General features: G+C 38.9%; 1 protein-coding gene across 13 annotated transcripts in view; it reads right to left on the bottom strand.

The window, feature by feature from the left end:
* grin1a (glutamate receptor, ionotropic, N-methyl D-aspartate 1a) overlaps window positions 1-19404 on the bottom strand; it is a 34871-nt gene extending 15467 nt beyond the window's left edge. For 5 of the 13 annotated variants that reach the window (XM_052104852.1, XM_052104854.1, XM_052104860.1 and 2 more), the window contains exons 1-12: window positions 18720-19404; window positions 15149-15283; window positions 13828-14004; window positions 11344-11406; window positions 10448-10545; window positions 9491-9612; window positions 8235-8409; window positions 7875-8019; window positions 6364-6450; window positions 2822-2966; window positions 1928-2058; window positions 1665-1829 (exon numbers count right to left, since the gene is read on the bottom strand). In XM_052104852.1, coding sequence (XP_051960812.1) covers window positions 1665-1829; window positions 1928-2058; window positions 2822-2966; window positions 6364-6450; window positions 7875-8019; window positions 8235-8409; window positions 9491-9612; window positions 10448-10545; window positions 11344-11406; window positions 13828-14004; window positions 15149-15283; window positions 18720-18968 — 1692 coding nt within the window. In that variant the 5' untranslated portion in view covers window positions 18969-19404. The remainder of the gene's footprint in view (window positions 1-1664; window positions 1830-1927; window positions 2059-2821; window positions 2967-6363; window positions 6451-7874; window positions 8020-8234; window positions 8410-9490; window positions 9613-10447; window positions 10546-11343; window positions 11407-13827; window positions 14005-15148; window positions 15284-18719) is intronic. The other 8 variants (XM_052104853.1, XM_052104856.1, XM_052104859.1 and 5 more) reach the window with 4 other exon arrangements.
* Between the last annotated feature and the right edge of the window lie 6291 nt (window positions 19405-25695).

Raw genomic sequence — 25695 nt, 5'->3', positions numbered from 1 at the left:
TAAAAGTTTGATTTGAATCAGACTAAAACAATAATTCGTATTTTTAAAATATCATGTAAACTCTTTGGTGCAACTGAAATCTGTACGATTTTTCAAAGTCCCATTAACAGATCTAGATATTGCGATTTAATTCAGCTTTGTCCAGCATGTGTGCACATTAATCAAACCACATATGGCCTCGGCGTTGTGTGTGTGCTGCTAAAGACAGAAGTGACATGCAAAATGTACAGTATTTAACACGGAAGTTGAACACACCACAAAGGTAGAGAGGTATTATGGCCAATACTAGGAACATAATTTTTTGGACCGACAGGGAGAGAGCAATTATGTTGTTGCAGCTTAACAAGCTGAACATCCTTGAACATATGGATGAATGAAGAATGGAGAACTTTTTAAACATTTCTTTCCTTCAAATATTCAATTACACATTGGGCTCTATTTAAGTGACCACGCTAAGTGCAGCGCTACGCACAATGACCATGCGCTTATACATAGAGCAATTAGAGTGCTAACTCAAAGTGCAATTTTCACTCTAGCACACAGCTCAAGTGGCCGTGGGTGGGAGTGTTTGCGCTATCTGTTGGTATGCAAATTAAATGTAAATGAAGTGCCGCAAAGCGAAATTTGCTATTTTCCTGAGAAATAGTGTAGTTCGTTGCTAAGACATTGTAAAAGCACTAAAATCAGTTCCTGCGTTTGCAGTTTGGGGATTTCACCAGCAGGTGGTAATAAAGTCCATAAGTCTGATAATATAGTGGAACTTTAAATAATGTCCCTGACAATCATTGTTGTAGCCTTTTTATGAAACAAAAAGTTATGAGATTTGTGTTATACTTTCTAGAGGTCATGGTTTATTTTTTCAATTATTATTACGTTTAGGGAATATTTACAATTGTACTTATTATCACATTTATATGTGATTATTTATATGATTATTTTTTTTTTAAATTTCAAAATCAAAATTGACCTGTGTGCAAAAATCCCTTGATTCACAGCCTAACCTGGAAGGCCGATACAATCACTGTTAATGCTAGCCATGATTTGTGTGTCAGTTGATGAAACTGATTAATAATACTTCCATTCTCTATAATTTAAGGCACATTTTCGATGCATTTAAAAGCAGCATGGCAGTGTCAACAAGGACGCAGTTAATCCACGAAAGAAAGTCCATATTTCTATTCTTCTAATTCATTGCATACAGTCCATTTACACTACCAACTTCTTATAAATGTGCTGTCTTTGTTTATATCGCTAGTGCTTGACAAGAAATGGACTGTATAAAAGGAGGCAGATGGTGAAATGACCAGAAAAAAAATACCCCTCAGGATTAAATTGCACTTGACCCATTCCATTAGCACTTCATGTGCACAATTTTACCAAACCCACTAGCAACTAGAATTAGCGAAAGCTTGCAAGAAAATAACAAAACTTCATGACTATGCCCATTGACTTAAAGTATAATGCAGCACTTAGCGTTAGCGCTTTTAAAATAGGGCCCATTGTGTCGTGTATACTTGGACAGATGAAAACTGTAGCTGAACTACACAACCTATTTTTATTTTTTTGTTAATTCATCAATTCCACAGCTGTGAAAATTGGTTGTGATACTCTATGAATGTTCTAGTATGAAAGGACAGATAGAATGTGGAATAGTGGAATTGTACCTTTTTCACGAGGATAGTGAGTCCTTGGTATTTAAAAGGCTTGGAAAATTCGATGTACTGGGCTCGTTCATTGTTAATTGTCAATGGAGCAACAATCATATCTGCAAGGCCACCCAGGAGCTCACCCATCATGCCATTCCATTCCTTCTTGTTACTGTTATTCACCTGAGACCAACAAAATACACCATGCAATTTGCATTTCATATCCTGTAATACTAATGTTTCTATTGCTTTAGCTTGAGACAATGTGAAACTGAACTTACTCTTTCCTGTGTTCCAAATTTTCCATCTGCCACTAGGTGCACTTCATAGGTGAAGTTCATGGTCATTGCCAACTTGATCAGAAGGTCAACACAAAATCCATAACAACATTGGGGAACTATTGGGCGTCCTGTAACCAAACCAGAAAAGGTGAAATTTCATTCCATCTGACAAAAATAGAACTGGAAAGATCACTGTTTTAAAGCGCACACTCTCAATCCACTCACACCAAAGCTAAAATCACTTGCTCGTTAATAGATTGTGTTTTTTATTTTAGATGGCAGCACTCGCGAGTGCTAGATGATATTAATTTCCATAAATTCAACTTTAGCTTGACTACTCAGCCAGCCATAGATTTGTATTTTTATTTTAACTAAATAAAATATTAACAAGCTTTTTGAATCAATTTCCAATTCATCTGTGGTACTGGCTGAACTGAAGCTGTACTAACCACAACTCTTGCAGTCAAAATGGATGTACTTCCACCAGCATCTAAAATAGGTACACACAATCTTTCTATAATGACTTTCACACTTTACCTATAACTTATATAGTCTGCAACATAAGGCAAACCCACAACTGTCACCACACTCAAAGCAGAATGCCACAATGGAAGCCAAAATGACACACACGTCGTTTGCAATCATCCAGCTCATGCACACACATTTTGGAATAAGCAGAAATGGCCACACACTTAAAATATCAAACACACACACAATCTGCATTAATATGCAGATACTTTCCCTCAAACTCACAGACACACATGCCCATAGCCATGGTCGCGCTTGCACACTTGCTACATTCATACATATATAAATACCTACTGCATATATATGTATGTATGTATCTCCTGACGGTGAATGTAGAAAAGCACAGTGACAATATAAACGTCCCTGATGTGTTACCTGGGATGGTCTCATTTGGTCCAGTGCAGATCACCTTTTTAATTAAGACTCCATTAGGTGTATACTCCTCATTGCAGGTCCCTTCCAGCGAAGTTGGCTTTACATACACAAATGGTTCCTGATGAATGGTCACTATCTGCAAGATGAACAGGATTTAGCTGCCCTGTGCTGAGACCAATTGTTTTGTTGTAACTTCTTTCAGAGGACCTTTGATCCTAAATTGTTTTTATACATTTTGGGACAATAAGTCAAGGTACCATGCTAGTTAGCCTATAGACACATTGTGTCGATTGTAGTGACACAAGGCGCTTCTTTCGGGAGCCTCGAAAACCTCTGAATATGAAAAAGGCCAATGCAAAGTTGGCGGACAGAATTAACATGTCCCTCCCCCAGACATACGGGTATAAAATGCGGGGATTGTGCATCTGTTCAGTCAGATTTTTTCTTCAGAGCCGAGCGGTTGTGTGTTCAGCGAGCTGAAGTTCTCACCACTGTTCCACTCACCTCTAAAGAGAGCTTTGCTGTTGGCCCTCCTTTGCATGCCAGTGCATTCCACGCACCTGGGTGCTTCGACAGCTTCTTAAAAGAGCAACAACTCTTTATTTTCTCTAAAAGAGTTAACGCATTGGCATCGAATGTCTTTTTAAAGACACATCTTTGTCAAGATGCTCTTCCGCCTTTGCATTGTGAACTTCTTCAGTTTGGCCCGCCTAGTTCAAGGCTGACGCCCAGATGTCTATTGGTTCTTTGGGTCAGGGCACCGCTCGAAGCCACTCAAAACAGAGATCACACAGGTGGACAAAGCGGTTGCGGTGCACCTGTGCCCGCAAAGCACAACCACCTGGCAACCTCCAAGGCCTGTAGGACAATGTCTTCGATGTCAGCGAAAGCCAACAGTGCCTCCGGACAGGCCACCTCCACCCTGCATGCCATGGCCCTCCACCATGTCCACCAGGCCAAGGTATTACAAGATCAGCACGTGGGTAGTCCTGATTCTGATGTGCTGCAGGAACGGCACTCAGCTACTGACCTCGCCCTCCGGGCCACGAAGGTCACAGCGCGGGAACTCGGACAGGCGATGGCCACCCTTGTGGTCCAGGAACGTCATCTGTGGCTGAACTTGGTCAAGATGCGGGAAACTGACAAAGCCCACTTTCTCAGTGCCTACATCAATGACGAGCACATGCAGTCAGTGCTGTACTGCCTCTCGTCATTCAAAATAGGCACTGCGGTCCCTCTAAAAAAGTTCCAGAGGATCCTGGGGTATATGGCATCCTCAGCCGCGGTTGTGCCGCTAGGGTTGATGCATATGAGACTTCAGACTCAAGTCGCAAGATGGGCATGGCGCCACGGCACGTATCGTGTTATCTTCACCCCCCTTCTCCGTCAGTTATTCAACCCCTGGACAGACCTCTGTTTTCTGCGGACAGGAGTCCCCCGCAGCAGGTGTCCAGACCCATCGTGGTCACCACAGATGCCTCCAAACAGGGTTGGGGCACCATGTGCAATGGGCACACTGCTGCCAGTTCCTGCTCAGGCCTGTGGCTACATTGGCACATCAACTGCCTAGAGTTGCTGGCTGTTTTTCTTGCCCTGCAGAGGTTTCTCCTGCTGATCCAAGGCAAGCACGTCTTGATCCGTTCAGACAGCAATGTGACTGTAGCGTACATAAATCGCCAAGGTGGCATGCACTCTTGTCTTATGTCACAACTTGCCCGCCAACTCCTCCTTTGAAGTCAGCACCGACTAAGGTCACTGCACGCCGCTCATATCCCAGGCAGCCTCAACAGGACAGCTGACACACTGTCGTGACAGGCTCCGCTCAATGGAGCGTGGAGGCTCCACCCCCCAGGTGGTTCAGCTGATCGGGGACCGTTATGGCAAAGCACAGGTAGACCTGTTCACTTCCCATTGCCCGCTCTAGTACTCCTGCAGGTCGGAGGAAAGTCCCATCGGGACAGATGCGTTGGCACACAGCTAGCCCCCTGGGCTGCGCAAGAATGCATTTCCCCCAATGAGCCTACTTGCACAGGTGCTGTGCAAGGTCAGGGAGGACTAGGAACAGGTCACTCTAGTGGCCCCTTACTGGCCCACCGGACTTGGTTCTCGGATCCTATGTGCCTCGCGACAGCACCTCCCTGGCAAATCCCCCTGAGGTAAGACCTTTTTTCTCAGGGACGGGGCACCCTCTGGCATCTGCATCCAGACCTCTGGAACCTCCACGTCTGGCCCCTGGACGGGATGCGGAAGATCTGAGTGGTCTACCACCAGCTGTCGTAGACACAATCAACCAAGCCAGAGCTCCCTCTCCCAGGAAGCTTTACACCCTAAAGTGGCACCTGTTCGCAAATTGGTGTTCTTCCTAATCTGAAGACCCGCAGAGGTGCACAGTAGGGTCTGTGCTTTTATTCCTACAGGGAAAGCTGAAGGGGCTGCTGTCCACTTCCACCTTAAAGGTATATGTACCCACCATGAAACTGTGGATGATAAGTCCCTAGGGAAGCACAACCTGACCGGGTATACCGCTTGCGCTAGCGCCTTTCCCCTCACTGAAGGCAAACACGTGCGCTTTTACTCCCAATTGAGTCCTCAAACTCGCGCTCCCTGGATGTTCTTCCTCAATATGGCTTTTGGCATGCGAATTCAGATGAGGAATTCCCGACCAGACCCACTACGGTACTAGTTAATCTTTACTGGAATAGGTGCCGGTTATCATGGTAACCCCCTGTGATGTATTTTCCGTGGTACGGTCCCCCTGTCATGCAGACCCGCGTCTCCCTTGGGCAGTCCCCTCTGCCCCAGTCGCCGTGTTTGTAGAGCTCCTCCCTCATTAGGCAGGACCTACCACCGTATGGCGTAACATGCCCACGTGACGTATTTGCCGCATTTTTACCTCCCCAGCCTGGGCAGGATGTGGTCTCTGTGTGGTCTTTTCCCCCTGAAAGAATAGGACTGGAAAAGAATGCCTTCCCCGATGCGTTTTATAGACCAGCCGCATCTAACACTCTATGAGGAGAAACATAGAGAGAGAAAAGGGCCGCGGCTGGAGCGGCCTGCTCCCATGCTTGTCACGTCGCTTGTTCTCCATCAAGGGAAATCCTTCGGCGTATGCCGGGAACCTAATACAAACAATATGATGTCTTAGTGGGGTGTTGTGGAAGGTTACGTGCAGTCTAATGACTGCATGAACCTTATTCTTGGCTCCTCAGTGCAGAACCTGACTGAACGAAATGATGCACGATCCCCGCCTTTTATACCTGTATGTCCGGGGGCGGGACATGCAAATTATGTTCACCAATTTGGCATTGGCCTTTTTCATATTCAGAGGTGGCCTTGTGGTGCCATCAGTCAATCAGCATGTCAGGACCTAATTTTCATGTGGCTCTAGAGAGATAAGTCACTTGACATTTTATAGTTCAGGTGATTGGGGGAATGCACTAGACGATCAAATGCCATTGAGATGAAAGTGAATGCTAACAGGTAGCTCTATCCAGGCATTATAGACCTCCTTGTGACTGGAATAAACCCTGTACCTTTAATCTGGTTGACATCTGGAATCCTCTTGGCCTCTCCGTTTCTCCTCCGGGCCAAATTATCTTCCTCTGTTTATTCATCACCACCTGATGAAGCAATAGTTATATGAAATAATTATCTAGCTCCTCATAGTCATTATAATTTTGTTTACTTCTCTAATCTAAAATAATTTTGCCAGATGCCCAAAAGTGATAATACAGAGTTAGCTTTGAATACATTTATGACACAATTATGTCTTAGTCCAGGCCTGAAACTATCTATCATGTATGTATGTGTGTTGCACAGGAAGTAATGCAAGATTCAGAATCCATATTAAGAAATTATAAATTAAAGACACAGGTTTGGTTTCATAACCTAGTGAGCAGCCTCGCTGTCTACTGCCTACTGCTTACATAGGCAGCTATCCACTAAGGCAGCATCAACTTACAAAAATCACCAAAAAGAAGTCTTTTTTATTACATACACAAACTTAGCACTTTATTAGGAACACTATGGTCCTAATAAAGTGCCTGACGTGGTTTTCTGCTGTTGTAGCCCATCCGCCTCAAGGTTCGACGTGTTGAGCATTCAGCATGGTATTCTGCTCACTACAATTGTACAGAGAGGTTATCTGAGTTACTGTAGCCTTTCTTTCAGCTGGAACCAGTGTGACCATTCTCTGTTGACCTCTAATCAACAAGGCATTTCCGTCCTCATAACTGCAGCTGTCACCGAATGTTTTTTATTTTTTGGCACTATTCTGAGTAAACTCTAGAGACTGTTTGTGAAAATCACAGGAGTTCAGCAGCTAGAGAAATACTCAATCCAGCCCATCTGGCACTAACAATCATGCCACGGTGGAAATCACTGAGATCACATTTTTTTCCCCATTCTGATGGTTGATGTGAACGTTATCTGAAGCTCCTGACCATACCTGCATGATTTTATACATCGCACTGCTGCCACATGATTGGCTGATTAGATAATCGCATGAATATGTAAGTGAACAGTTGTTCCTATTTAAGTGCTCAGTGAGTGTTGACCATGGTAGTACCATGGTTTTCTTGGAAGAAACTTGGCGTACCAGGTAAATACCATTGTACATGATTATAAGTACCACGGTAAATATCAAAACACCATGGTATAATCTGATACCATCACTGTACCATAATCACCACAGCACCTTTTGTAAGGACCCTTATAAGTGACTGATTTGGAATGCTCTCTTGGAGACTCAACTCACAATAGATTTCAATGATGTTTGGAGATAGAATGTTGCTAAGCTAACAGTGCGATACTATAATAAGCAAGAAAATACATAGCATTCAAAAATATTGTGTAAAATAGTCCATTGTAAATTAGACTAAACTGCTCTTTATTGTATCTTGTCAATATACTGTATATATTTTCACACATAATTAGCTGCCTACCTTTTGGAACAGATTTTTTGTCTGGAGTGCTCTTAAACTGCTTCCTACAAAGGCAGCTCACTAGGTTTTGGAACAGAACTATTGACAGAGAACGCACATACCTGTGTTCCATTGTAGATGCCAACTTGTATCAGTCTGCTTTTTTGGTAGTTCAGAATGCTGTAATGTGCATATTTTCTATCTCCGTCGTCATTGAACTCTACGCGTCCTGTTAGGCCCTCTGGGTACTTCGATGACATCAATACTCTATGGAACACAGCCAGTGGTGAACTGTGAGTAACTTATGAGTATGGTTATGATGCATGAATTGCATAGATGAACAATCATGTGTTGTGACAGCACATTAGATCACAGTGAACAAATCCTATCAAAGAATGAGACAGTTGTCTCCTCAAGCAAAATCCATCAAAAATATGCTTCCAATTAAAAGGGTCTGGATGCACGACCTCAGTATTTCTGACCTTTTGAAGAGTGGCCCAGTCTTCCAGATGTTGGTATTGCCCACGCAGCCCCTTGGCGGTTCCGTGATATTCTCTTTCTCAAAGAGTTCCTGGATAGACTGGGCTACAACGGCAACAGCGTCGCTGATGTGCGCTGACTCATTCTTGCCATTGATGAGCTGGAGGCCAATCAGCCCTATGCATTGTCGTTAAAATCATGCTGTGAGCTGTGTGGTTCAACTTGATATTCAGGAACCCTGTCCAATGCAAAAAAGCTCATAGGGTCGCCCTTTGAGCCAGCATGGACAAATGACTCTTAAATCATGTCAAATAATGTTTTGTCAATTTTGTTCTACCAGAAGATTTAGCCAAACAGAGTTTCCCAGTTGAGTTAGCCAATCAGAGTTAGCATGTTAAATGGTTCTAGGTAAATTAACATTAGTTTATTTGCCATCACAGGCATGTTTCATGTGACATATTGCCCAAAATGTGAGCTGTGACCCTTGAAGTTGGATTTACCAAGCTGAGCGCACCAACGAGACTTATGTCACAAGCTGTGGTAAGTACTGTCCAATTTGTGAGACATTAACAGACAAACTGATTGATGAAATATATCAGAATAAAGGTATACTTCATACATAAATCCAACTTCAGAGTTTTTTGGTTGGAGCAGGGTTTGTAAGATACATTTTTCTAAGATACCTCCAAAGTTGTACTGTGAAGACCATGAGTGTTTAAACATAAACACAGACCAGGTAAAATGTGAGCAGTGTATTGGAAAACACAATGACAAAAGGGTGAATTGTAAAAGAGGTGTGACTTGTGCAATGCCTGAGACATACGTAAAAGTCCATTTATAGCTTACCAATACCAGAAACACGTCAAAGAGAAGGTTTTCAATATCATGAAAACAAAACTATTAATATTATAAACATGATATGATAAAACCACACTGTATGGATGAAATAACATGTTCATGATAACTTAAAATTACCTCTAAAGTACCTTTAGTTCACTTCATATCATTATATCATTTACTGCCAGTAAACCAGAGGACAAACAGCCATTGTTGTGTAATCGATCGTGACTCGTTTAGAACTTTTAAACACATAAAGTGTTTAAATGTTTAAACGGATTATATTCACACACATCAGCATTCACTGCTCAATCCATAAACATTTACCAACATCCTCTATATTTCATTCACAGTAATACTCAGAAAAAGGTATTTTTTTCCAGTGTCTCTGCCTCAGTTTGTCTGGGTTGGGCATACGTACCGTCTGGGGCCTCGCTCAAAGCTTTACCGGACATCTCGCGTTCTCCCACTAGCCACACATAGCCCGAGCCTGTCATGTTTAGGAAGCGTGCTGTTTTGTACACGGCGGCTGCGTCCTCCTCACTAAAGGCAGACAGACAGGTTTACAACCGCTGACAGAAATTCAACGAAATTATTCAAGCACGAAATTGTTTCGGAAACCCCTCATGGCTTGTTTTGACTTTTCAGTATAATTAATTATTTATTTAAAAAATCTATCTGAAAAGAATACTAAACATGTAGATGACTCATTCTTAATTATTGCTCATTTGCAGGTAATTAAACAGTGCAAAGTGAGCTGCAGTGCAGATTCATCATCATTCACACTATCTTTCCAATATCTTCTTGCTCGTTTTAGCTGGTTTCTAGTTGGTCTTATCTGGTTCAAGATGGTACCAGGGCTGGACTGGTAATCTGGCATACCGGGCATTTTCCCGGTGGGCTGATGCACTTTGGGGCCGATCAGGGGCGGCCTGGCCATTGGTAGAAAAGAGTGGGCCGGTGGGTTGGGCCGATTTCTCTTCCCAGTCCAGCCCTGGCTGGTACTGTATATAATCATGTTCCAAAACAAAGCTACAAGCAGTTTAAAGAGACAGTTCACACAAAACTAAAATTCTGCCATCATTTACTCACCCTCATGGTCTTTCAAACCCGTATGACTTTCTTTATTCCATGGAACACAAAAGTAGATATTAGGCAGAATGTTATAGCCTCAGTCTTCATTCGCTTTAATTTTGTGGAGCAAAAAAAAGATGCAATTAAAGTGAATGGTGACTGAGGCTAACATTCTACTTAACATCTACTTTTGTGTTCCACTGAGGAAAGAAAGTCATTGGGACATTGGAACAACAAAGTTAGTATGAATTTGAGTGTATGATGTGAGTTTGATAAGATATTAGCGTAGTAATTAACCTCTTACCTGGCGGAAAGAATGATCACTCGTGCTTCCAGCTCTTTGGCCTCCAGGAGCAGGGCAGTTAAGTTAGTCTCTTGGTTGAACTGAAGCACTTTCTCTGCCTGAGATTGGGGTACACAATCAGTCAAAGAGGCTATTTACTTCCATAGTTGAACCATGCTGCCTCATTTACCACTTTTGGATAGTTTGGTTGTTTTTTTTTTTTGTTGTTCTTTTTTTGTCTTTTTTTTTTTTTTGTCTTTTATGGGGCTGAAAAGGGGAAAATGATAGAGTTCCAGGGAAACTGCTTGAAATTAAAAATAAATAAATAAAAAAGCTTGAAAAACAAAAAACTTTGGCATTGTTGCATGCAAACTGAGGGTTATCAAGGCTCCAGAGAAGGACGTGCATGTTAGAGGTTTCGGGGAGTGAAACCAATGCAACCGGAAACTAAAACCAGGTGGAAAGGGAGTGACAGGTGAGAGGACGCAATTTCCCCAAAGAAAAAGAGTCGAGAAAAAAAGAGCAACTTGGGAATGCTGCAATAGGAAGTAGAATCTAAGAGAGTGTTGCATCCCAAACTATCGGATCTCCAAGAAATGGGCTTGCAAACGATTTTCTTTTTATTTGAATCATGCATCATCCTTTAGTAAAAAAGGAAAAAATGGTAATGAGAGAAGCGGAGCGTTTTTTAAAATCTTTTTTTTTTTAAACTGAAATAATAATTGTTCAAAAGAAATCCATTCTTCATTTAAATCATAAAAAAAGTAGAAAAGGGAAAAATAACGTCTCAACGTAACAAGAAACACGTGCTACCAAGAGAAGGGCATTTCTGGGTTGGCCGGTGACTGGTTGGGCTGGTTCTAGTTGCTACGTTGAAAGATTTTGGAGGGCGGCGTGCATTGACCATGCAAATATACCTTAGGTCCTCTCTTGTTGTCATAGGACAGTTGGTCTTGGTTTTCATAGTTCCTTTTTTTATTCTGATGAGTAATGTGCACAGAGAAAATATGCAGACACAGAAGAATATTATAAACAGTTGAAAATGGTGAGCAGTAAAGCAACCAACAAATTTTGACTTTTCTGCTCCAAATTTGAATTCATAACACTAGGGCTTGCAAAAGACACCAAAGACCATTTGCCAGAAGATCTGCCTATCTAAACAAAGCCAGCAAAACACAACAACCCTCATCACATTACAATGAAACCAGTCGCTCTTACTACATTCAGGAACTCAGTGGAGCTTTTCCATCGATCCAGATCAGCTGTCTGCATTAGTGCGTAAATTAAATACCTACTGAATTATGAATGTAACGTTACTTCAGATTCAGTAAAGATGATACTGCTTTAACCCTATTAACAAATCAATCAATGATAATGAAAATGTTACTGAGCACTGTATGATTGCAGGAAGAAGACTCTCACTAAAAGGGATGAAGGACCTATTTTTTACCCCACCATCTTGAGCTCTCTTCATCTGCTGTATTTTTTGAGGGCAGTGGCCTCGGGGGAAGCCCCAGCTCGAACAGTGCCATTTTGCAGTGATATAAATAAACTCCCCCTGCATAGACATACCACACTGCCCAAACACCGCAATAGACTAGATGCGTTCTCATTACGATTCTGTTTACAAGCTGCTGAAATTATGCATGACCCATATGCATGTCATGGCATTTGCTCATTATAGCACCCGGCAGGAAATTAGAAAGGTGAATATACACTGGCCGTTCCTGAGCACCTCTTTAAACAAATTGGATGCTACAGCCATATGTTCACTTAAAATAGCTCATTTAAACTGACACTGTTGTAAACTGATAGTAGAAGCAATATGATAATAATTCTTAGTGCATAGTGACTAAAAATAGACAATGAATCTGAATTGCATTTGCAAATACAATACAGTAGCATTTGAAAATATTTTGAAATTTATCTTTTGACCTTTTCTGTCTTATCGAATTTAGATTTAATAAAAGATTCTGATCATTTGTCTGTCTTTCATTTGATAAATGAAAGACAGACTGTCTCTGATATCAGTGTGCTATGAATATTTTCTTAGTGCTGTATTGAGTATCATTAAGTCTGCTACAATTAATTAGCCATTTAGGGTTTTATGTGACACAAAAATCATGGCTTAATAAAGGGATTCAAAAATACAACATGCATGGAATTGTAGCCAAATTACCAAAAACACATTTGAAAGCTGGAGTAAGATTATGTGTAATTAGTAACAAGAAATAGGACATGAATTTCAGAAATCAAGATGAAAAGTAAGTTGGAAAAAAAAATTACGAAAATTACATACAAAACATTTTTGGTAAATACAACATCGTTTTGCATTTAACCAGAAGACAGCATCATTTCATGCATGAGAAATTGAACAGATGTGTGAACAATCACTAATTTCACTGCTACAGTATGTGTTATAAAACCGTTAATTAGTACATTTCATCCACTAGATATCCCAAATGTTATTAAAAAAGTATTTACAGTACATATGCATAATAACGAAAAACAGTAATAAATACATATTAATGTCAAGTTTAAAATAATTTAAGCACATTACTGATAATGAAAAAGAAATGAAAAAAAGAAACCCCAATATATTAAAATAAATAAAAAGGAAATTAAAAAGTAGAAAAAATAAAAGTAAGTTGTGATTATTAAATGAATAATGATTAGAAAAGAATCATAAATAATAATAATAAAGCAGTTATGTCTTCTTTCACCATATGTCTCTGTGGGAATCTAATTCAATTCACACTATAGCTAAACAGTTTCACTGTTAATAATCTCTTGCAGCAAAGAGGGCAACGATAATTACCTCTGTGCTGAGCAGGGGGGGATTTGGATGGTGATTTAGCATTCATCCCTCAGGAAACTTATCACAACCTCTGCAAGATCAAAATCCCCACCATGCACCACTGTAGTTATGAAGCAATCACCACCACCATAAACCTCACGGGACACTAACAACCAACTTGCCAATTGCCCAAAACCATATCTATGGCTCTTGGGTGCATAAATAACAGAGTATAAAGTGTATCGGTATGAACGCACATGATTTTTAAAGAGTCACTGATGCTTTGCAATGCCCCAGGTTAAGGTTTTCATTTTGCTCCTGTTGTGGATAAACACAGGAGTCTTTGAATATGGTTGAAAGTAACATGAAATGAGCAAATAACACACATTAAGTCAAATCAGACCACAATAGACATGGCTGACGGCTTTTTTTTAGAATGTTAGCCAACATTTACAACATGGCATGAGAGATGTGATCATGTGACAGAAAAGTAACAGTTACGTACATAGGAGATATTTGCGATTGTTACACACACACGTACACACACACACCTGCACACAAGCATTCACTTGGAATCCTGGCAGTGGGAATCCTGATATCTTACCTTGGTCTCTTTCTCCTCCAGCAGAGTTTCGAGTCTTTTCTGCGCGGCTCTGCCTTCATGATCGTCACTGACAATTAAAATGATGTGATTCCAGCGGAATTCTCGCATCATATCAAACCACACATGTGCCTGGTGGGAATAGGGTGGCACCGTACGAAGGAAAGAGAGATGGATGCTCTAGAAGAGGAGTAGAGAGAGAAAGAATGTAAATATTTTATTCTATTTCTTTTCTAAATAAGTGATTGAAATTATAATTTGTTCAGAGAGATGTTTTGTTTTCTAAACCCCTAAACCTAAGTATTAAAGGTCTGCAATTCAGCCCAAACCACTTAACAAACTGACTCCATTCAAACTGTGTTTTGTAGATAATTTTTAGCATTTTATGTTCTTATTTTGCTTTCAGTAAACATCATACTTTTTAGGAAATTTAAAGGAATATTCTGGGTTCAATACAAGTCAAGCTCAATCGACAGCATTTGTGGCATGATGTTGATAACCACAAAAAATAACTTCGAATTGTCCATGCTCTTCGTATAAAAATTAAAAAAATCGAAGTTAATGTGAGGCACTTACAATGGAAGTGAATGGGGCCAATTTTTGGAGGGTCTAATTATAATTTTATGAAAGCACTTAAATGAATTCTTCTATAAAAACTTGTGTAATATTTGAGCTGTAAAGCTGTTTAGATCGTCATATTGAGTTAAGTTATGACAACGAAGTTGAAAAAGTGTATATAACTTTACAAAAAAAAGGTTAGTAAGCAATTTTATCACACTAAAAATCATGCTAACATGAATATTGTTTACATCTTGTGAGTATACTTTTGAAACAGTGAGTATTTTAACGTTTACGGATTCACTTCCATTTGTAAATGCTTCACTGTAACCCGAAACGTTAGTCAAAATTATTTTTTGTGATAATCAACATTATGCCACAAATGCTGTCGATTGAGCTTGACTTGTATTGAACCTGGAATATTCCTTTAAGATTTTAGATTTAAAAAAACACCATTGACTTGCATTAACAGAATGTTCAGCATTCCAAACAGCCGACAGCATTGATGATACACTGTATTGCAATTGGTCTTGTTTCCTACATCAATTTGCATACCAAATTGTGACATTTCCACCAATGTGTTGATTGTTATGTGCAACTGACTGAAAAGATGTGTGCTGAGTGTAACAGCTCTGATGCTGCATTTTATTAACACAGAACCAAAGCCTAAAACCTAAACTTGGCTAAAACATTATTCTTTTGCTGCTTCAGCAAACCCAAATCTAGTTCAGTTTCCTGTCTTTTTAAAATCCTGCTTGCTGCGTACCTTGTCTGAATAAATGGACATCCTGGTGGTGAGCCCTACTACAGGGATACGGTAGAATCCTGCAGTGTAGGAAACCGGCGTGGGTGTAAGATGGTCATTAGACTGTGGAGGATGGCTCACCAAGATGGCATACACCTGCAGATGTGATCAGAGAACTGGTTTAGAAACAGACTAGCTGCTGTCAAGACTAGATCATAGCTGATTGAAGAGCGTGATTCATTTACTCATTCCCTGACTACGTTTAACAATCAATTCTATCTGACAGACTGACATTTTGGTTGACTGATTGATGATGTGCTCAAGGGAGAACAAAGAAAATGAAGATAAGATAGACAGACAGATCTACAGAATAGGCTTCTAAAGGGATAGTTTCACGTTCATATTCTATTGTTTATTGCCTAGCAAACAGATTGCTTTAGTATGAATAAGACAATGTTTTTGTTTTAAATAAATATGCTGTATTTAGAAGGAGGAAAAAAGGTTTGGCAAAATCGTGCGGTTCTGGTAGCTTTGAATGCTGACGCCCCGTATGGTTGGGTCTGAATCAGGGCTCTCCATCCAGAGATACCCTCCAGCACTGGCTCCATCTGTCAGTGAACGTCTCTTCTTTAGAGTGGGCAGAAACATCACTGAGCCAAAGCACTGCATAATGAGCGATACTGCAATTGCACATGGAAGAATCTCACGCAACAAAGAAATGTAGCAATTGTCCTGACATTTCTTTCCCTGCCTTGGGAAGAAGGTGTTTATATCAGCACGAGAATGAAAAGAAAGAGTGAACTGTGGAAGGTAGGGGGTTTGATTCATGCCCAGCCCTGTTTTTTGTTCAGTGCAGTATTCTGCACTGAGATAGCCTCCTACCTCAGCACTTTTTTAACGACATCACCCGGCCACAGAGCACTTAAAGTGCAACCACTTAATGTGATCTTCATGTGTGCAGGCTTTTAATGAAGAAATGCTTCAGAATGAATTACTCCCAAGAGTGTGACTGTGCTGTTCAGTATTCAAATTGCTTCTCATTTAAAACTAATGTAGGGACAAGCTATTGCAGTATTTTCTCAAATTTTCTCTTGGTTTCGGTCTTAACATAGCGTGAAAATGCCCCTGGACTTTTGCAATATACACTCTCTTAGTACTTTATTAGGAACACTATGGTCCTAATAAAGTGCTCAACATCTTCTTCTGCTGTTGTAGCCCATCCGCCTCAAGGTTCGACGTGTTGTGCATTCAGAGATGCTATTCTGCTCACTACAATTGTACAGAGTGGTTATCTGAGTTACAGCAGCCTTTCTCTCAGCTCAAACCAGTCTGGCTATTCTCCGTTGACCTCTCTCATCAACAAGGTGTTTCCGTCATCAAAACTGTCATTCACTGGCTGTTTTTTGTCTTTGGCACCATTCTGAGTAAACTCTAGAGACTGTTGTGCATGAAAGTCCCAGGAGATCAGCAGTTACAGAAATACTCAAACCCTCCCTTCTGGCACCAACAATAAATCACTGAGACCACATTTTTCCCCATTCTGATGGTTGATGTGAACATTAACTGAAGCTCCTGACCCATATCTGCATGATTTTGTTCATTGCACTGCCGCCACAGGATTGGCTGAATAGATAATCACATGAATAAGTAGGTGTACAGGTATTCCTAATATAGTGCTCAGTGAGTGTATACCTTTTTGTAAATCAATCAATCTATCTATCTATCTATCTATCTATCTATCTATCTATCTATCTATCTATCTATCTATCTACCTATCTACCTATCTACCTATCTATCTATCTATCTATCTATCTATCTATCTATCTATCTATCTATCTATCTATCTATCTATCTATCTATCTATCTATCTATCTATCTATCTATCTATCTATCTATCTATCTATCTACCTATCTATCTATCTATCTATCTATCTATCTATCTATCTATCTATCTATCTATCTATCTATCTATCATATTAAATGTCAGCTCTCCTAAACATATGCTTCATGTGGTAACATCTAAAAAAAACTGGTAATATCACAATATTCTAAACTAAAAAAAAATAATTATTATGACTGAATCAAAGAATCAATTATATTAGGTTGCACCAACGAATGTAATCTGTTTTGAGTGTAAATAACATGCATGTCTCGAGGCATTTTTAATTTGCAATAGCATCCTCCCCCACGATATCACTGCAGATAGATACTGATGCCATGATGCTTACCCTACACCCCCATATTTTTATTTTTGTCTGGTACACTACAGTGAAAATAGCAACTTTCATTGAAAATCATTCATTATTTATGCGTCACATAGTTTGTTTCACAGCTGCTGCCCTTGGACTGTTTCGTCATCTTACTTATTCTCACATCAAAGCTCTGTGGGTTCAGCAACAATGATTTAACCTTTCCTCCCACTGACGGTCTATCGAACCAGATGGATCATCTACCTATAGGCTATCCTGTTTAGATATACAAACAAATGAAACATTCCAAATTCCCATAGGTCTATTACAATGCATAATATTTGAATGCTTAGAGCTTGTTGATTGCCTACAGTACATTTATAGCTTTTGTTTCTGATGCATGACTGTTTTACAAAGTGGTAACCTACTATTGTTATATTAAGGAGCTATTTCCAATTGATTTAATGCTTAAAAGTATTTTTGTTGGTAACTTATGTATTCATATAAAAAATAACTTGATTTTTTTACATTTTTTTGCAGCACCTTGCAGCAAAGGTCTATCCCACTTATATGGCTCTTTGGGGGATTGAAAATGCTCTTGATTTGACATTATACTGTACATTGTAAAAAGTGGAAACATGCAGTACCTTAGAGAGTAATTTCTTTATCTTAAAGTACTTTCATTACTATAACCTAATGTAGTCTGGTTGATTTAGTGATATTAAACAATATTTTTGCCTTTAATAAAACCTGTACATTTAAATGTTAACACATGAAGCACATTTTTTAGGTTTGCCAGAAACAATTGTAATGGATATTGCCCTGTGAATAACTGAATTAATTTAGGATGCACATAACTTATGGATGAATGTTGAGCATTTGTCAAACTTTTTATGCCATCATGAACATCACTGTAAAGTGTGAACATGTGCAGTTGTAACCTTAAGGAGCTATTTCTACTTGACTTTGCACTTAAAAATGACTTTCCTTGGTGTAACAACGTAGTCAGGTTGATTTATTAATATTAAATAATAGGCTATATATGACTTAAAACCATTTAATTTAGATGTTATAACATAAAGAACATATTAGGTTACCTATCAAACCATTTTTTTTCACCATGTAAGTCATAAACCTTGGCATAGTGCAATGCTGATACACTGATACCTGACTATGTTATGTTGCTCCAGGCAAACACATTTTAGGGGCTAGATCAAGAAGAAATAGCTACTTAAAATTACAATTGCATCAGTTTAGACTATTTTATGGCTAAAAAAAAAAATGACCTACCACATAAAGCACATTTTAAGGTTACCTAACAAGCCACTTTTTACATTGTAAAACTGGATTTTAAGTCCTTAAGCATTTGACAGTGCAATACTGATAGATTACTTAATTTATACCTGGCTGGATATGAGATCTTCACACACCGACAGAGCCATCTGAATCGCATTGGCTTTGTGAGTGACAGAGATGGCGGTCAACTTGAATTTATTCCCTCCGTACACCTGATTCGCTTGGGTGACCGCATCTTTGAACACCTGCTCGTATCTTTTCTGGCTCAGGACGGCCCCAATGTTCACAATCTTGGGCTCGCAGCCGCCCCGCACGCAAGAGCAGGAGAAGAACACGGCCAACAGAAATAGACGCATCGTGTGGACGGCTAAAACAGCGCACGGAGAGCCCCAGTTTCGTTCCCACTTAGTGCTGCTTGAGGGTCCTAGAGATGCGCCCTCGACGAGCACTTTAGTTATTCGGGGTTGGGGAATAAAACCAGTGTTTTAGAAAAACAAAACAAAAATCCCAGGTGCAAAATTCACACCCACTTTGGCGAGATGCTCCCTGGTTCTAACCGCGCATTTCTGCAATGGCATTTGCTGTATGCAACATAAACTCCCACATGCATTGCAGCCTTTCTCTAGATTTCCCTTATTAACTGAGGTTGCAGATCTGCAGACCAAGCATGTCTCATACAATATGGAGCCCGGCAGCAAAAATCTGTGATGCGTCGCGTATCGTCCCCTTCTCTGTCCGTCTGCTGTTGTTCTGCTAAGAGAGCTGATGCGACGCTCGCGGGCGAGCGCTGTCCTTGGTTCTGACAGCTGTGAGCGCGCCCTTTTGCGCGCGCCCCCGCAACTCCTCCAGTTTTGCGCGTTGGCGTTCGGTTAGAATTAAAGCACTTGAGTGTCAAAAACAATCCAAGCGTCGAATCCAAAGAGAGTTTCTTGTTGCTTTTTTCAGCCAAACGCGGAACATTTTTATGTTGAATAAAATGATAAATAGAACATGTGGTTTCGACAGCGTTGTGGTTTGCCATTTTCAATGCCTTAAAGAGGCTAACTCCTAACGTTGCAGAAACGTTCTTATTGTGTTTTTTTTATTTTTTATTATTATTATTATTATTTTTTTTTTATAAACTAACCTTCCCAGAACGTTGCATGGATATTTTTTGTGACAACCTAAAAATATCTATAATAACGTATAGAACATATAACATTAAAACATGACATGGCGTGTAGACTTATTATTGTTGCAGTGTTGCAGTTTGGTTGCAGAAAGGTTGTCAGATTTTTGAGGTTACGTTTGGGGAACCATTCCTGGCTTACCAAAAAAGTTGCATTGAGAATCCTATTGCATTGAGAATCTGCAAACACCTTTTGCATTCGCAGATAAATTTTGACCCGATGGAATTCAAGCTTATAAATTATTCATAACCCGATGGTTTTCTTCTGAATCTATACTGCACATCATTAATAAGTCCTTAAATGTTCATACATGTAAAAAGATATATATGTTTGGCATGTTAACTGACAAATATAAAAGTTATTATTTAATATTTTAATATGCATTTGTTTGTTTATTTTTAGAAATAATACAATGTAGAAATTCTTTGACATTTTAAAATAAACATTAACTACAGCTAAACCAATGTGATACATGTGAAGACACCATTTTCATCAACATTTCTCTGAAATTGTATCTAAATATAACATAATAAACAAATTATATTAACATCTATTGTGAGAATTACTAATAATTTGAATGAATTCGTCATGTCTGTTTTGTACTGGAATGTGTGTGTGTGTGTGTGTGTGTGTGTCTGTGTGTAACTGTATGTGCATATGTGTGTGCATGTTTGTAAACAAACATCACTCACTGTGAGAGACAAACATGTGTGATAGAGTGTATGGGCAAGAGGCTAAATGTAAGTGAAGTGTTTATAAGAACAAATCTAATTTATAAATGTACAAAAAAATTTACATAATATACTTTGTAAAGCCACAATTGATGCCTGGGTAAAAATGTACCCACGGGCACAAAAGATGGAACAGTTTATTTTTAAATGGTTATATATTTTAAACAGATGTATTAAAAATAATAATAATAATTAAGTGTATTTTGACAGTTTGGTAAAGTCACACAATTTGGTTCCTGTACTAAAAGCAATGTGGTATTTAAAAAGTATTATCTACCTCTCCTGGGTCAGATGACCCCAATAGGATGGTTAGAGCTCTGTTCTGGGAACTAAACATTGTTAGTTGGGTAAGGGGCTCTGGCATGGTCAATCAGTGAATTCTATGCCAGATAAAAATTAATAGATTGAGTTTATCGTTGGAAGAGAGGCCCAAATACACTCTTAAAACTTAAAAATAAAGGATTTATTAGTTTTTTTTTTTGCAGTACCTTAGGTTATGTAAAGATCCGTCTTTCTTATATGACACTTTGAAGATGAGAAAAGATTCTTTATGACATATTATGCACTTTAAAAATGGAAAACATGCACAGCAGTAAAGAGCAATATCTACCTGATCTGACCCGTAAAAATAACTTTCATTACTGTAACTTGAAACTGATGTAATTTCTGCACCACCAAATGTAATTGCAAAAATAAACAATGTTTTCAAAACAGCTTTTTGAATTCACCTATCATCTGCTGTTGTTCAAACAGTCAGATAGTCCCACCCCCAACTCACGCCATTGGCTGAGTAACGTTGTTGGGGTGGGTCTAAGTAGGTTGCTAAAAACAAACAGGAATGTTTATAGTGCCACAGAGACACAGTGTTTTCAAGAAAATTAACCTATAAATGGCTCATTGTTGTGTCTGCACATTAAGCTGGGATATAGGAAAGTTTTTTAACACTGAAAAAGTTATATACGTCAACTTTAATGTGGGTTGATTCAGTTATATAAAACCAGTTAATTTAGATGAGGTAACTGAAACCTTTTTTCAGTTAACAAAAATGTTTTTTTACAGTGTAGGTTGTTCATATTTGTGTCCTTAAGGGACCAGCACATAGATGGTTGTCAAAAAGTTATTTGTGGGGCTTCGGGGTTTGCCGTTGGCATCGGGCTGTAAAAGCCACTTTTTTCTTTATTTGGAACCCCTTTTTTTAAGAGTTTACAGTAGCTTGTCTAATACTGCCCCCAACCCACAGAGACTGGTTTAAGACATCTAAACGTTACCACCACATCTCAGAGTTGTATTTTAGGGACATCTGATCAATTATGTAAGCATTGCATCTATATTTCAGAATCTTCAATCATGGACACACTTGACCTGTCTCTCAAACCTAGACTTTCAAAGTAATTACATAAAGTAGAATAGCTGAGAGGTCTCACTGCATCTTCGAGCACCCTGTTAGAAGTGCCGTCTGTTTTCAAAGTGCATCTGTGCAAACCCTTCATTTTGCTTTAATTAAAGAGATGCATGTTTTAGTGTGCATGTCAAAGGATTAAGCAAGAAAAGTGGTTTGAAAAGAATCTACCACTTGCTTGCTGAATATAAGGGTTACGCTTTCTCAATGCAGGTGGATGAGAAGCATTATGCACTGGTAGGCACATAAGGACAAAAGGGGAAAAAATGGTTACCAAGGAAACAAGCCTCTCTCCTGAAGTGTGAAGTTTCAAAGTATTCACATGTTGGCATTTTGCACGCTCTGGCAACGCAGGGCATTAATGAGTCAAAGTGACAGTAATGCGCCTTTGAAACATGCATCACAAATAGCAAGTAAAATGTGGACACCTTGAATTATTAACATATGAATACAAAGATTTTCTTGTAAGTACTGGAGGATTTGGCCTTGGTTTAATTATGCATTTTACATTAATCAAGTATTAATGAATATGAGGACAAAAACAAAAGAATTAAACTGCAGTTGTGATTTTGTTGTATTAAACTGATTGTGATTTGATTAATTTGCCTGTGCTAGAGACTCTGCAATCAAAACCCTATTAACATTTCATTATCCGTAGGAATTAATCCCTCTACATGTGAATGTCACAGCAGTCTGTTATGAAGAGGGGGATTTGTAAATTAGGTCACAATTGATCTAGTTGTGCTATCAACTTTAAATAATGTATCGCACGCCTCGGGGGCATCTTTATATAGCTGCTATTTTATTTACTTTTATACACTATATGGTGAGGTTTCATTTATAAACAAGCTGTAGCGCATAACGTGGGTTTAAATATATAGACTATTTACCATTATTTAATCTAATTTTAATGATAATTACTTGAAGGGATTGCTCACGTCAAAAGGAAAGTTCTGTCATCATTAACCCACCCCTACACTGTTCCAAACCCATATGACGTTCTTTCTTCCATATGGCAGAATGACAGCCTCAATCACTTTTATTGCATAGAAAAAAGATGCAATGAATGTGAATGGTGACTGAGGCCCTAACATCTCCTTTTCATGTTTGGAACAACGTGAGGGTGAGTAAATAATGACAGAATTGTAATTTTTTTGTAAACTATCCCTTTAATATGGATTATAAAAATATGGCATTTATATTAATAATGACATACAAGTGTTAGTTTTGAGCATGCTTTTACTGTCAGTGGAGCGTGTTGCCTTGCTGTCTGAAATGTTGTGAATACTTGGATGTCTCCCACTTGCTGAGAGCCACACAAAAGGCTGACCAAGCGACAAGGTCCTCGCTGGCCTCGGTCGTGTTCAACTCACCCCCCCACCCCCACCTCCCTACTTCCACATCTCCACACATACAGCTAGGGCAGCCTGCAATGCAGCAGTTATACAATGATGCTCCTGCCAACACACACACATATAAAGACAGACCTACTAGAGAATAGTCAAGACTCTTTAGGAGTTGACACACCAATATAATGTGCATGTATGAAATAAAGACTGAAAAGGGTGAATAAAGGAAATAATCTTGAAGAGGGGTAAAAAGGAAATAAGCTTCAAAGATCTAGTGAAAAGCACCTTACTACGGCAGGGTTGCATGTTTTTTATAGATTGGTCATACTGTATATTATATTCTTATAATATTATATATAATTGTTAGTAAATGTATATAATAAATAATATTATTATAATTTAAATAATAATCCATTATACAGACAGACAGACAGACAGAGAGATATAGATAGATAGACAGACAGACAGACGGACGGACGGACGGACGGACGGATGGAAGGACGGATGGATGGATAGATGGATGGATAGATGGATGGATGGATGGATGGTGTAACGCATATAATATATAAATACAATTATAAAGTGAGAATAATGTATTATCTTCACCAGTGTTAGCATTTTTTATATTGGAATTGATTGTAATTTTTTTACATGTTTTTTTATGGTTTCTCAAAAATAATAGGATTATATTATTATTAATAACATGATTATATTATTATATATAATAATTATTATTATTAAATTAACAATATGTATTATTTTTATATTATAAATTGCATTACTATAATTTTTATATGAATGATGTCATTATATATATTATATTATAATATAATAAGTATTATTATTTTTATTATTTTTTATAACCAGTTTAAGAAATTAACATTTAGGGGCAGAGCCTGGAGTTTTTCAAATGTGTGGCCAGGCAGGGTCAAGCGATCAGTCTGTGGTGGCACAGAAATGTTTGGGCAGAATTTTTATATCGTCGGACTGTTGGGGGGGCAATGACACCCGGGACAGAGAGGTGTGGCGACCTTGGCGTGCACACATGTTAAGTTTGTACATTTGTACAGAGATGATTTCACCTCTAAAGAACTTAATTGTGCCAAATATTACCACAAAAAAAATTACTAAAAGAGCAATTGCGAGTAAGGTGGCCAGGCTTCAGTCCAGGGTGGCCACCCCCTAGCTCCGCCACTGAATTTTTTAACCTTTATAAGGGCATACGTTTTTCGAAGTGTAACAAAAAAAAAAAGTGGCTAAAGCACAGGGCTGTTAATCAGAAGGTCACAGGTTCTAACCTCACGGCCACCACCATTGTGTCCTTGAGCAAGGCACTTAACTCCAGGTTGCTCCGGGGGGATTGTCCCTGTAATAATTGCACTGTAAGTCGCTTTGGATAAAAGCGTCTGCCAAATGCATAAATGTAAATGTTATCTGTAAATAACATTACAGATTCTGTAATTATCTGCACCATTTTTGTCACTTTCAGTGGCATATTTGCCCCAAGCCCTGGTTAATTTCTGACCTTGGTTTTCACGTGTCTCTGCAAGTGTTACAATCATATCGTTTATGCTTTAATGGGGTTATAATAAAACATGTATATGCTGTTTTGTTTTGTCCTAGATGGCCATGCCAGCAGAGGACCATGCAAACCTACATGATGTGTTTTTCATGTATGTGGTATGTCAATCAATAATTGATGACTGATCTTTCATTCTGTCCGCTTTCGTTTCCCATAAATAGTGAGTCAGTCTAGCAAGGTGTGTCAAATGCTGAATGCAAAAATGTGTCTCTTACATAAATATTCAACATCAATATGGAGCGTTTTCGGGTGGAAAAGATGTAAAGTAGTCTTGTTCAGACGTGCCTGCACCTATAACTTGCAAATCTGATGCTTTTAAGGCAAATTGGGTAAGAAAAATAAAAACCAAGGCGACAAACATCTTGGGATAAAGTATGCAGACAGAAGCACTGTGGCATTGCACCAACCTCTGAGGGTTGCTATGGTTATAAATGATGTCCAATCTCTTCTTCAGAAAACTAGGACACAGACCAAGAAGAGAACTTTCGACAAGCCAAATGTTAGACAAAATATATGCTATGACACAATACAGCTGCCCTATTTTGGGCCATTTTAATCAATATCTAAAGATTTCTGGGACACAACTATTATATTTAGTGTATGTGGTTTTGTTAGTGAAAAGACAACAGAATACTTTATTTGTAAACTATATTCTGCATGCAAGCATGTCCTATTTATTAATGGTGCCTCAACACAAGGAAACAGAGAAGGCCCAACGATTTTCAAAGTTATACAAAATGATGTTTGATAAGTATTCAAATTCAGTGTGTTATTTTGTTTATCTAGTCTCATGAAATGAACATTACTATAACTACAATTTTCCAAATTGAGATTTTCTTGCCACGTTCTAAGT

The sequence above is a fragment of the Xyrauchen texanus genome, chromosome 34, assembly GCF_025860055.1.
Source record: "Xyrauchen texanus isolate HMW12.3.18 chromosome 34, RBS_HiC_50CHRs, whole genome shotgun sequence".
NCBI classification, from domain to species: Eukaryota; Metazoa; Chordata; class Actinopteri; order Cypriniformes; family Catostomidae; genus Xyrauchen; species Xyrauchen texanus.
The sequence above is the reverse complement of the archived record's forward strand: the minus strand, read 5'-3'. Positions and strand labels throughout refer to the sequence as shown.